This window comes from Cololabis saira, chromosome 10 (assembly GCF_033807715.1).
Source record: "Cololabis saira isolate AMF1-May2022 chromosome 10, fColSai1.1, whole genome shotgun sequence".
NCBI classification, from domain to species: Eukaryota; Metazoa; Chordata; class Actinopteri; order Beloniformes; family Belonidae; genus Cololabis; species Cololabis saira.
The window spans coordinates 12,512,153-12,526,664 of NC_084596.1; the positions used below are offsets into that span (position 1 = coordinate 12,512,153).

A 14,512-nucleotide genomic window follows, 5' to 3' on the forward strand; every position below is an offset into this window, starting at 1 on the left:
TTATGGGTGTCAATGGAGGTAGGAAAAAGCTGATGACTGAGTGACAGCGAGAGAATATTTGATGACTGTACGGGTAAAAAAACAAAAACAAAACAATAAACACCTACCCTGATGTGGCTTTTCCACTAAATATACTTTCACAGCATGTCTATTTATACAAAGAATGACATCATATTTACTGAGGTTTGTTTGCAGCTGATAAAGTGACATACTGCAGGTTATATTTCCAAATCTGCTGGTGTATACTCAGATAAATCATTGACATGACATCTGATGCTATTGATGGATGTCAATGAAGGAGAAATGAGCCACTCATCGCGGTCATTCAAATCCATCCAGCCGAGGCCAACACTCACCGCCGGAGCCTTGACAGGTTCAAACTCAAAACCCAAAACTGATAAAAGCATCTTTTAGCTGGAAATAAGAGGAACGGATTTCTTTAATTTTGCGAGCCGCGAGCATCCCTTCTACCTTTTTGACAGTCCGATTGAACAACTTTCATTTTGAGGATTAACGTGATCAATTCTTTTGCACTAAACTACAATTCCTCTTAAATTGCTTCGCCTGCCTCTTTTATTTGTATTGCCTTTTCTATTCTAGCATTGTTGTTTCACCTTCTCCATATCAGCCCTACTCCGTTTCTAACCGTTTCCTTCTTGCATCATTTTTCTCTTGGGAAAAGTTGACAGGAGACTGCATACATATTGATCTCAGGAGATATGCGATGGCCTCCTATCCCTCGTTGGATAATGTCACAAGGTCTCTTGTTATTCCATATCGATCCCCCTCAACTCACAGTGGAACTTTGTCCAGCGATTCCTCAGCTTTTCACTTCACAAATCCCGCTGCAGTTAAGAGTAACAGCATCAAAATGTCTCCAATTACCCAAGGTGCCTTTTTTCTTTTCGTAACTTGCCGTACAGCAAACTATCATTTGGCTTTTGTAAATAGTAGTGTTACTTCCACCAAGGCTGACTTTTGGAGTCAAGTCGCAGTTACGAGGCAGCATTATGACTATTTTCAATATTCTTTGGGAAGCTTCTTTTTTTTTAAAGGAAACTGGAGCTTGCAGGGTTTTCTCCAGCTTCCTCCCACAGTCCGAAAACATGTACATTAGGTTAACTGGTGATCTCTAAATCGCCCATGAGGGAATCTGTGTGTCCATATGCAACGCTACAATGAGCAGGCGACCTGTCCACCGTGGAACCCTGCCTTCTGCCCGTCCAGGGGCGTCAATTGGGTATGGCAAGGTATGGCAGCCGCCACACCTTTGCTTCAAGGGTTAAATGTAAATGTTTGTTTTTTTAAATACATTTATGGAATAACTACAAATGCAAATAAGAACAACATGATCGATTTCACTAGTTATTATACACTGCAAAAACTCAAAATCTTAACAAGAATATTTGTATTATTTCTAGTTAAAATGTCAAATTTTTAGTCTCATTTTTTTTTTAATCTCATTACATTTAAGACAAGACTCAAAAACAACCATTTTCACCTGTTTCAAGTAGATTTTCACTTAAAGTAAGTAGAAAAATCTGCCAATGGAACAAGATCGTTTTGCTTCTAATGAGAAGATAAATCTTGTCCCACTGGCAGATTTTTCTACTTATTTCAAGTGAAAATTTACTTGAAACAGGTGAAAATGGTCAAATAACAAGTTATTTTTCTGGTGATGACTCTTGTTTTAAGTGTAATGAGATTTTTTGACTAAAAATTAGACATTTTAACTCGAAATAAGACAAATATTCCTGGTAAGATTTTGAGTTTTTGCAGTGAGCGAGACTGCATTTGAAAAAATTCCAATTTTCTTGACCACACAGATAAGCTACATAGACTTCTGTAATGAGTATTTGCTGGACGTGTTGATTGATACTCTAGTTAAGTTCTGTGACTCGTAACCTTGCTATACCTTAGCTTTGACTGAATTGACGCACTGTGCCCGTCGAGAGCTGGGACCTTAAATAAGAATTAGCTGGTATAGATAATTGGATGGATGGATGCACAAACAAGGAAAGTACATGGTAGTTATTAGTGGGGAAAAACTAGAAAAATGTGGAGTGCTTGTGAACAAAAACAAAAAGAATCCTCCTCCACAGCTCCAAATTGAGAGTCACGGGGGCATCGGCCTGTTGCTGCTGATGAGCTCAACACTGCCAATTTCTCTGCCGTTACCTGGCTTTATGAAGACAAACATTTTATTTCCAGTCAAAACATATCCTATTCATTTTGAGAGCTCAGTGAACACAGCAGGCACGCTAGAGTGATGACAACCAGCAAGCAAGCGCGGCAGCGAGGTGAGAAACAAATGCCCAAGGTGTTCTCAGAGAAACTCTGGAAATACTTTCAAATGAACATAATGACAGCTCTGTGATGACTGTGCTATGTTGTTCCTTCTGGCAATAAAATAAAATAAAAGACTGCCAGAAAAGTTGGAGCATGCCTGATTGACTGATTCTTCTCATTACCCAGTGTGCTCATTGCTCAGCATGGAGCGGACTGGCGTTGGTGGTAAAGGAAATGATGGGATGCTTATAACGTCAGGGAGAGGAAGGAGTCAACTCCCCCTACAAATTCGGAGCCTTGGGGTACGGAGCAACGGCAGCAGCCGGCGAACGTGACTGTGACGAAGCGCCACGAGCCCCGCCACAGCGCCTCGCCTGGCACGGGGCAGGATGGCCATCTGCCGGGCCTCGGAGGGGGGTCCTCCCTGGCTTGGAATGACTTTTGAAGAGAGGAAGCGGCGCCGGGCGCGTTGCCTGCAGTCGTACAAGCCACTTTCTCTGGTTTGATTCGGCTGCACTAACTCAACAGGCTGGAGAGCCACCGAGCAGCAAAAGAAAGTACTTAACTGAGTGCAGATTTGTTTTACCACGGCCAAATCGGTGCCGTGATTTATGCTGATTCATGGTGATTCGCAAAATAAGACGCCCACCCCAACTGCACGAATGCTCTATGTTAGGAAACGTAGGACTTTACTAGCAACATTCATGTGAAATGAAGGGGCTGCGTAGGTTCAACACTGGGTGCCGTCATTCTGGACAGCACCCCATCTTTCAAGTCCCATATCAGTCCCATAATGTCTCGGTCAGCTTACTTTCATTTACGTAATACAGGACTGTCTCAGAAAATTTGAATATTGTGATAAAGTCCTTTATTTTCTGTAATGCAAAAATGTCATACATTCTGGATTCATTACAAATCAACTGAAATATTGGAAGCCTTTTATTATTTTAATATTGCTGATCATGGCTTACAGTTTAAGAAAACTCAAATATCCTATCTCAAAAAATTAGAATATTCTGGGAATCTTAATCTTAAACTGTAAGCCATAATCAGCAATATTAAAATAATAAAAGGCTTGTAATATATCAGTTGATTTTAGTGATGCACCGAAATGAAAATTTGTGGCCGAAACTGAAACCGAAAATAATAATAAACACTTGGCCGAATACCGAACAATACCGAACATGGTTCTTCGCAGTTTTTCATTTATTTTGCCAATTTTTTCACCAATGCATAAATCAAATAAATTGGATTTAGGCATGCTTTTAAAAGAAAAATATCTTTTACAAAATTACAAGGTAGAAAACATTTGTTGAACATAAAAAACTGAACATTTTTTAATTTCCCAGCATTTCTTAAATATTCCAGCAGACATTATACCAGCAAAGAACAATAACTTCAAATAAATACATTAGCAAAATAATTTTGTGGCCATCTTTGAGCTTACGTTAGGCTTAACTGACTGAACATTGTAACATAGGCCTTAAAACAATAAAAATGCATTAAAGCGCTCAGGGTTTTTTATCATTTCAAATGATAAATCAAACTTGTAGCTGAAAGACTTTGCAGATGTGCCCCCTCTAGATATTTGAGCAGAACATTCATTGCAAACAGCCATTCTTGTATTATTCTCTGCCACTCTAAAATACTTCCACACTGCTGACATGTTTGCACCGCACCACTTCACTCCACGCTCTTCGCTGTTTGATTTCGTCATCTAAACGCACCTGTAATAGATTGATTTATGTTGTTTTGGTTCCACCTGCTGGTGAATGTTAGGTAAAATTCTTATGTGGTTAGTTTTTGGTTGGCCAACGATTTATGTGGTGCGCAACAGTTACGGAGCGGCCAGTCTATTTCCTTATGTTACAACGCTGTTATTAATTGTTCGTTTTTTTTCCCACTTATTCCACCGAACACCGAAAGTGTTTTTTTTGCCATTTTCGGCCGAACAATTTCGGTTACCGAACAATCGGTGCATCACTAGTTGATTTGTAATGAATCCAGAATGTATGACATTTTTGTTTTTTTAATTGCATTACAGAAAATAACTTTATCACAATATTCAAATTTTCTGAGACAGTCCTGTATTTCTCGCCTGCGCCCGTCACTCTCCTCCTCCGGGGCTGAAGTTCTGGTTCACACCCAGGTCACATCCCGGTTAGATTTCTGTAATTCTCTCCTCGGTTTGCCGGCCAAGTCCATCCATAAACTGCAACTGATTCAGAACTCTGTGTCATCACTAGAACCCCTCCATCAGTCGTATATAAACACCCGTTCTGCAGCTCCTCTGCCGGCTTCCCATCCACCATCGCATCCAGATCCTTCTCTTCACTTTCAAAGCCATCGACAATCCTACGTTTCTGAACTCCTCCATCTCAAAATAGCCGGCCAATCTCTCAGGTCCTCTTCCTCCGTCCACCTCATCCTCCATCCAGCTCGCCTGGTTACCATGGGATCAGGAGCATTGAGCCGCGCAGCCCCCCACCTTTGGAATCCTCATCCATGTCACATCCAGCACGACACTTCCACTGCCACGCTTGAAAACGCATCTTTTTAGACAGGCCTTCTCACTATGAACTCCGTGCATCCCTGGTATCAGTACCACCACATTCCTTCTCATTGTTTTATTGTCGCTGTTTTGGTTTATGCTGTATTTTATTGGTGCTTTTCTTTTGAGTGTTTGAAGACTAATTGCTCTTAACTTTGTACGGTGACCTTGAGCGTCTAGAAAGGCGTCCATAAATAAAATGAATTATTGTTATTATTATTATTATTATTGTTAACAAAGCTGTACCTTGTAACTTAATGTTTTTTTTCAGAAACATCTTCTACAGCAAACAACCAAACCGTCTGTATTCACAACTACATTATGTTAGAGATCAGCACAGTTACAATACCAGGCAGGCTACTAGAGGTTCTTTAGTGAAACCAAAACCCAGAACAGTCTGGAGGTCTAGAATATATCGGGCTCTTTCCGTGTGGAACAAGTTGCCAATTACGATTATTGAAGCACCAACTAAGGCAAGTTTTAAAAAACTGTTTAAAAAACACATTAATTTGAATCAAAATGTTATCTAAATCTGAGGGAATTAGATGAGATATGGTTTAATGTATTGTGATGTAGGAATGGGTGATATTTTACTGTTCACGATAAACCGTCAAAAAAATTCCCCATGATAAGAATTTGTCATCTCCCGGTAAAAACGGTAAATTCCCGTTGATGACGTTTTTGTGTTAAGTCGGATTTATGGTTCTGCGTTAAATCCACGCACAACGTATGTGAAGGAAGGAAGGAAGGAAGGAAGGAAGGAAGGAAGGAAGGAAGGAAGGAAGGAAGGAAGGAAGGAAGGAAGGAAGGAAGGAAGGAAGGAAAGAAGGAAGGAAGGAAGGAAGGAAGGAAAGAAGGGAAGGAAGGAGAGAGCAGGAGGAAAGAAGGGAAGAAGGGAAAAAAGAAGGAAGGAAGGAAGGAAGGAAGGAAGGAAGGAAGGAAGGGAGGAAGGAAATGAGCCTGAAAAAAAGAAAGAAAGAAAGAAAGAAAGACGTTTTTGTGTAACAAACATGGCGGATCTGAGAGCGTGATAGATTTATAGTTACAAAGATGGAGTTGAATTGGTATTTTTTTATCGTCATTTTTATCGTTATCAGGATAAATGCCAGAAATGATCGTGATACATTTTTTAGTCCATACCGCCCATCCCTAATGTGACGGTTGGTTCTAGTGTACTTTAGTTTGTTTTAATTTGAAGCCTATACCGTTTGTTTTTATGTTTTGTTTTTATGTCTTGCATTGTTTTTGTAAGTTTGCTTTACTTGTTTTTATTGATTTTATGTTTTGTCAGACATGAAATCTATTGTGTCTTATGTGATGTTTTGTTGTGTGTGGACCCCAGGAAGAGTAGCTGCCACTCTGGTGGCAGCTAATGGGGAACCAATTAAATAAACAATAACCCTCACACATCCTAGCATGTCTCTTCTAAAAAAAGTTCATTAGCACAACAATTTACAACCTTCAGAGTACATTTTCTCTAAAGTCTAAATGAAATAAAGTCTGACTCACTCATCTAAAATCAAAATACACAAGCACATTTTAATGTAAGAGTTTACAACAGATAGATAATAAAAAAGTTAATTAATACAGATAATATTTTTTTACACCGGCTAGCTGAAGGGTACTGTATATAATTGAACAGTTAAAAACGGTGGCGTCGTGTGGTTTTTATGAGGATGCCGTAACGAATGAATGTGCACAGCTCGGTATCGTGACACAGCAACGCATGTTCGCTCACATCGTCAGAGGAGAATGAACGTCATCTAGAGAATTCCAGCAGCCTTGTTACATCCATCATTGCACTAGTGCTGATTAGAGCAGACAATAGATCCGACAATCAGAGCAAATAAATAAAAAGACAAATCGTGTTTTTCTGCATTCAAGGATACCTCTCCTCTTTATTTGGCCTTGCTCAGACCCCCAAACCAACTGTGTAGCACTTTAAATGCAAATTTGCTCCCTTTATCTTTTTTCTCCTTTTTGAGGAAGAACACTGACAAGAGATAATCCCTCAACGGAGTTGCATTGGAGAGACCGCCTGCAAAAAAAAAACCATTCCTCGGGGAAACAGCAAGACGCACACAGATTGCTGAAGCGGCTCGCCACCTGCTAGTTTTGTGAAAAAGTATCTCACAGCATTTAATGTAAGTGTTGGTTTCCTGGTGGGATTTGTAATAGAGTTGTAAAAATGACTGAAGACTGTCTGTGACAGAAGTCTCCCATAATCCATTAGAAGACATGCATATGAAATTAAAAAAAAGAAAGTTTCTTCAAGACACAATAACAAGGAAACAACAATTAAGCCCTTGAGAGAGTGGGAATCTCTTGCAGCGCGTTTGGCGCCGTGCTCTTACCTCATACTCCTGGGAGAAGCGGAGGCCGTCGTTGGCCTTAAGTCGCTCTATGTGGTCGGCCAAGTCAATGACAGGAATGGGTGGGTGCTCCCTCATTCCTGGGAGAGAGGAAGAGGAGGTAGGGGAGGAGAGGAAAGAGTGAGACCTGGCTGCTCCCACATCAAACGGGAACACTGACTTACACAAACAATGGTGGGGCCGCGGAGTGAGTGAGGCTGCCGGTGGGACCATGAGGTGGCTTGTGTGACGGCGAGGGGAGTGCACGCTGTTCGACAATGTATGAGGAGAGGGACGGGGGGAGTGGGGGGGGGAGAGGAATACAGAGCGCGCAAGCTGAAACACACTGGTGACATTTCATGACATTTGGTGGCATTGTCGTGGAAAGTGAGGAGGACGGAGGTGGGGTTGGCTCGGAGATGCGCATGAGTGACTGGGTGAGCATGCTCCTTGAAGGAAGCGTGATGGCAGACATCTCTCCAACTCCACTAAGCTCAGCTGGTAGCTGAGGTGGAAACGGAGCAAGAATCCACAAGTCTCTACAAATCAGTCACACTGCCACTTCATATAGAAGAGGGGGGGGAAAAAAATAAAAAAAATAAAAAAAACAACTTACTGGTCACCAGCCAAAACTCATTTCTCTGAAAATCCCTTCCCTTACAATAGACTATCTTTCGGTGCAGCCAGGAGCACTTGGGCTGGATTAATTTCAAACGACCCCCCCCTGCCTCTCTCTAGATTCCTCATCGCCGGGTTATTGGATGATTTATTGCTAATCTACCGACACAAATTCCCCCTGTGCCTCTGATCTTGGAAGGCTATGCGCTTAAATGGATTGCTGGGAATGTGCTCTGTGTGTGAAAAGTTAACTGTACGAAATGCAGGAAGAAACCTTTCGGATTGAAACCGAGCGTCATTAACCTTACATACAACCTTGAAGTCGCCCAAATGAGACACTTTAAAAAGGTCTTTACAGTATTAGCATAAGTGGCTTTAGCTGAGCAGATCTGGGAGGTCAAGGGCCACGCTTTCAGGTGAGAGACCTCTGCAAGCTTATTATTGCTGTAATGCTGATGGGTAATGACTGGTAACCGTGGCCACTTTACAACATGAGGCCTGACCAATTACACAAATTTAATCCTAGCAAAAAGAGAGGCCGTCGAAAAGACATTACCGCCAGTGTGTCTGTGTTTGTGAGGCTGTTTTAAAGATAGGTTTTTGGTTAAATGGAGGGTGAAGTCATAGATAACAAGGCAAAATGTACAGCCGGTCTAACTGTCCGTTGCTGCTCAACTATCCGTGAAACCATACAGTCCTCAGCTTCTGCATCATAAACGTGTTGCGGGACGTTTCACAGCCAGACCGGGGGCCAGTGCTGCATCCTCGGAGTGCCAGAGGCTACAAGCTTGTAAACTTGTGATGTCTGTCAGGACTGCAACAGGGATATGGGTGCAGGAGTGAGCGACACAGGACTGCATGTGTGGGGGGAAATATGCAGTATGCCAGAAAAGAGACTAACTTGGAGTGTTGGGGCAGCGATGAGAGCTGGGACCTGTTGAGAGAGGAGAGTAAAGGAGGGAGGAAGAACAACACTCAGTCAATGGAGGTGGCCCAGGATGAGACTAGGGCTAGGGCTGGGCGATATATCCAGATTTTAATATATATCGATATATTTTCAAACGCGATTTGGTACGAGATAATATCGTTTATATCGATTTAATTTTTTTTTACTTTGATATAGCTTATTTTGTGACAAATTGACTTGAATGTTTTATTTTAGATTTGCACAAATGTTTTGTTATTTGCACAACTGTCAACCTCAGTGGAAAAGTCTGCCTGTTACTGTCTACATTGTATTAATTGCACAGTGTATTTTAATTTAATTGTTATGCAGGAAAGGGATATTTGTTTTATTTTATTCAAAAAGCATTTTTATTCTATATGCAGGCAGTTTATTTTGATTTCATTTGTTTTATACATTTTGATATTGTGCAAACCTCTGTTAATAAAGGTTCCTGTGTGACATTTGGCACGATGCTTTGTATTAAAACTGACTGTTTTTTTAAGGGTTTGCCTCAGAAAAAAATGAAGCTAACAGAGATGCTAACAGAGATGCTAACAGAGATGCTATGCTATAATGCTTTGAGGGAAACCCCAATTATAGCACAGAAAAAATATCGATATATATCGAGTATCGCCATTTAGCTAGAAAATATCCAGATATGACTTTTGGTCCATATCGCCCAGCCCTAACTAGGGCACAAAAATCTCTCTTAACTGGACCCTCGCTGATTGAGAACACTGTGACCAGTTACTAGGAAATTGCACCGGCTAACTATAAGTGCATGTCTTTGCAGCTGGCAGACAACATGCTGTTATCATAAGAGTCTGTTAGCGTCGTGGGAAGGATGTGTTCTCAAGTCTCAGGCTCTGAAGTCTCATCGGGAGCTGAGCTGTTGGAGGAGGTGTAAATTATAAAGTGAAGGAAGAGGCAGTTGATGTGTTTCTGGGGAGAAACACGCTAGAAAAAAAAAAACTTCTGAGCAAGACGCTGAGTTGGTTTTGTACTTTTTTCCAAACTGTGGTAAGGAAATGTTGAACTTTGGGAAGTATTTGCAGTGCACATCTGAAGAGCTGGCGAGCTGGCCTGTAAATGCATGAAAAAGCTCCTGTGCATACAGTGAGCCCTGCAAACAAACTTAGAGCCAGTATTTTAGACCAGAGTGACTAATTCTAGTCAAATAGGGGGAGAAATCTAACACAAAGCAAGATTTTCCTGAAATAAGCAGTTTCAAGAGTGGAGGGACCTGATGCAGACAGAGCGGAGATGCAGTTAAAAGTTCAATTTCCTCCTTTGCCTGGTGCTTCTCTGCAGCCTGGAGATCTAGACGTACTGCTGGCAAGCAGATTAAAACTTGCTTTGCAGGTACGTCTACTGTAGCTACCATCCACTGGAGCTCATTAAATATGCCCAAAAGTCACGGGGAGCCAGTAAAATCAGTGTATCCTCATAGAGAGAGTCTGTGGGCAGGAAACGTTATCTTGATGGAAGCAACGTGGATGGCTGCAGCTGAGGATTAACCACACTTTCAATCGGCTTTGGCAGTTAAAGAGTCTGACTTTTTCATCCAAAGTTGATCAGAAGACAGTTCTCATATCATTCCTTTGCAAGGTAGATGTGTTTGCTGTTTTGCCGACGGGCTGCAGGGAAAGTTGAATGTACTCTTACCCTGCGTTCACACTGAAAGCGTCACGGTGTCATAGGCGTCTGGCTGCCATTTCATTGTCTATGAAAACGGGCGTCGAGGAGCGGCGGGAGCGGCGAGGGCGGCGGAGGCGGCGGAAGCGTCGCGTCAATTTGAAGTTGAAAAATCTGAACTTTATGCAAATGAGCAGCGGCGACGCCGAGGCGTCGTCCAATCACAGACCGGGATTCCCGAAGCAAGAACCCTCAATGCAGATTGTACTTTCATGTACTCACAAACGTACACTGATTCACATGCGTACAGGAGCAGAGCTGTGCACTAACAAACTTATTTTATCAGGAATTAATATATTTCATCCAGCAAAATGACATTTTTGCTGGTTTGACTGCCGTTTTTACCTGAACTGCTCACGTGAAACACGTATCTGATGGTTAAGGAGCTGGATGGTCCCAACGATTTTATTTGCTACATTGATCCAATGAAAAATAATTAAAACCCGTGCTTATTAATCACAAAACACGTTAAACATCATGACCAAATCCGCTCCGACCCGCTGTGTCAGTATCAGCGCAGAGACTGCAGCGAAGCCTGAATTATGGTTCCGCGTTAAATCGACGGCGTAGGGTCGCGGTGCGGTGTGCGTCGCCGCGTACCCTACGCCGTCGGTTCTGCGTTGGTGTGACGCGGAACCATAAATCAGCCACCGGGGGCAAGGGCTCGCTGGGTTGATGTTGATCCGCGGACCAAACTTGTTAAGGAGCATCAAACTCACTCTTATCTACGTGGAAATAACGCTAAAATATAAAGAAGGCGTCCCAAAGTGTGATCTATGGTGAAATAGGAAAATTAAGATGTGTACGCTATATGAGTAGGCTGTTCCCACTGTTCCCTCCAGTTCTGCAGTGCAGCTTAAAACGCCGCCCAAAACCCGCCCCGCTGCAGGCACTGATGCTTTCAGTGTGAATGCACCAAGCGTCTGGACACCCGTGACGCTTTCAGTGTGAACGCAGCATCATACATAACACACTCTCCCTCGGTGCCGCCCTTTGGATAAGGAGGCACTATGGACTGTTTTCAGACCCCACATCTTTCTAGATGTGTTTCTGATCCATCAGACTAGCTAGCTCCTCTCGCTACATCTACCTAAACAAGACAGCATTTAAGTCAAAGTACTAATACGAACAGCTGCCAATCATCAACGGCTATTATTAGGTCCTTTGTGAAAAATAAAAGACCATATTCCCAAATGAGGTCGCAACTAAAAGTAGAAAATGAAAAAAAATAAAAATATTGAGTGTTTATTACATTTTTTGCTTATTGTTGCCTAATTTAATATCAATTATATCAAAGTGAGCCTGTCAGGTGCAAACGCTGCACTTTGTTTCATATGTTTATGCCAGGATACGAGGGAAAATGGATCCAAGTTAGTAATTTACCCCACAGCTGGCGGAGTACAATAATATCATATTTGATAGAATAAAGAGTCGAAACTGCACAATAAGGTCAATAAGGGGTCAAACTAGGGCTGGGCGATTTTGGACAAAAATAAAATCCCGATTTTTTTCTCTGAAAACCCTTTTTTGGTTTTGGTAAAACTACAAAAGACAATGGAATAAATTGTTTCAAATATTTTATCTTTATTTTTAAAGAAAAAATAGCAAACAAATGTCCCTATTGGGAATGAAGTGCAATTGAAAGATACTGTAAATCCTCCTTGAGTTTAGTAAAGTGACAACATTTACAATTTTCTTGACCGAACAAAGATGACTAGACGAGCTCTGTCTGTAATGCAGCCAGCTGCAAAAAAGGGAAATCGATTTTCCGATTTTCTTTTTTTTAACATCGTCTTGATTAATAAATCCGATTTAGATTTATAATCGATTAATCGCACACCCACAACTTATATAAAACCAGAGTATCTGAGTGACTGCTCTGAAGCCCTGAAGAAGCTTCAATGAGGAAAAAAAACAACAAAAAACTATGTGAACCAGGTCCGATAGAGACACATCAGGTCACTAACTCCTGAACGCGTCTACGCACACGTCAGTGGTTGGAGTGCCAACAGGCCCCCAAGAAGTCTGTGAAGACTGAAAAAGACACGATCTGTTATCATTTGGAGCACTCAACAACAATCTGAATGGGAGCAGGAATGTTCACCTGCTGGGCAGGAATCAAAGGCAGAACGAGCGGGAGGACGCGGGGACGGGGACGGGCCGCTCAACATTCACGCGGCTCGGGCCCCGAGTCTCACACCATTTCACGGTCTAGACCGAGCCGTGGTGATTTCCGATAATCACCGCTCTTGAAGCAACACAGAGAGGTGGAAAGAGAGGAAAAAGAAGGAAATAGGTGTTGACGTACGGAGAGAGCGAGAAGGGAGAGAAAGTGAGGAGAGAAAAGAGATTACCCTACAGGGGGAAATGGAAGACAAAAGAAGAGCGAGGTGGAGTGGGAGGATGGCAGAACAGGGCTCTTTCAGAGCGGCAGCGCTGCTTAATTCCTCTGCAGGGGTTCAAAGGGGCCGTGCGTGCGCGTGTGTGTATGCCAAATGGGATCTTTAATAACCCGTGAGAAGGGATACACGCATGCTAACACACACACGAGGAAAAACCCACAGAACGACGCGCGTGTGTCCGCGTGCGCCGCGGCTGACATTTCTCTCTCGGCTCCATTGTTCCCTCAGCCTGGCTCACCTTGACATCAGAGGCAGCAGGACTCATTACCAGCTGGGGGGAATGAAAGGAGCTCATGGAGGGAGGAGGAGCGAGGGCGAGGGGAGGAGGAGGAAGAAAATCAGGAGGAAATAGGAGGGAGGCTGATGCTGAGGTGGGCACCCTCAAACGACACCCTGCTTCCTCCAGCCAGCCCGCTGAACGCTCAACGTCTGGGTACAATCTGCAGTCACTCAGCTCGCTCATCAGCCAAAATACCTGCTTTATTCCTACCTATTTGGCTTTTTTCTGTTTTTTGGGGGTTTGTCAGGTTGATAACCTGAGCAGAAAAGCTGAACACTGCTGAAACATCTACAGATGTCTTCTTTAACCGTAATGGGTGTTGCTCATATACAGGACTGTCTCAGAAAATTAGAATATTGTGATAAAGTTATTTATTTTCAGTAATGCAATTAAACAAACTAAAATGTCATACATTCTGGATTCATTACAAATCAACTAGGGCTGTCAAACGATTATTTTTTTTAATCGCGATTAATCGCAGAATTTCAAAAGTTAATCGCGATTAATCGCATTTTGAATTGCATGTTTAAAATTCTGTTATTTTGCATTTCAAGGCAGTTTTAAGCCCATAATGTAAATCATTTCTTACCATTGTGTCTTAATTGGGAATCAAATGAACACAAAGAAAGAATTTCCTTTTTGACCTTTTGTATTTTCTTTCAAAAAAGTGCCATGTAGACCAACTTAAAACACTGTCTACTTCAAATACAGTTTTTCAAATTAAACAAAGTGCCATATAGACAGGGCTGCACATAATTATTTTGGTCTGGTGCTCAGAGGAGCCCCTGGATATGTGACTTGGGGCTCCAAAAACGCGGTGACCCGTCTCGCCGGATTGATAAAAGAGGGATGCAGGAATAAGTTATAGGCAAAACGATATTTATTCACTTATAAAGATAAATGGCTCAATATGGTCCTTTACAAAGTTAATTTATTTCAATAATTCAACTAGAATATGGTGTAACAGTTAATTTATTTCAATAATTCAACTAGAATATGGTGTAAAAGTTAATTTATTTCAATAATTCAACTAGAATATGGTGTAAAAGTTAATCTATTTCAATAATTCAACTAGAATATGGTGTAAAAGTTAATCTATTTCAATAATTCAACTAGAATATGGTGTAAAAGTTAATTTATTTCAATAATTGAACTAGAATATGGTGTAAAAGTTAACTTATTTCAATAATTCAACTAGAATATGGTGTAAAAGTTAATTTATTTCAATAATTCAACTAGAATATGGTGTAAAAGTTAATTTATTTCAATAATTCAACTAGAATATGGTGTAAAAGTTAATCTATTTCAATAATTCAACTTAAAAGGTGAAACTAATATATTACCTAGTCTTATTACATTCAAAGCAAGATATGTTGAACC

General features: G+C 41.5%; 1 protein-coding gene across 1 annotated transcript in view; it reads right to left on the reverse strand.

Moving 5' to 3' along the window:
* Positions 1–14,512, reverse strand: part of LOC133452432 (receptor-type tyrosine-protein phosphatase F) — a 199,390-nt gene that overhangs the window by 26,486 nt on the left and 158,392 nt on the right. The window contains exon 21 of the mRNA XM_061731732.1: positions 7,195–7,292. Coding sequence (XP_061587716.1) covers positions 7,195–7,292 — 98 coding nt within the window. The remainder of the gene's footprint in view (positions 1–7,194; positions 7,293–14,512) is intronic.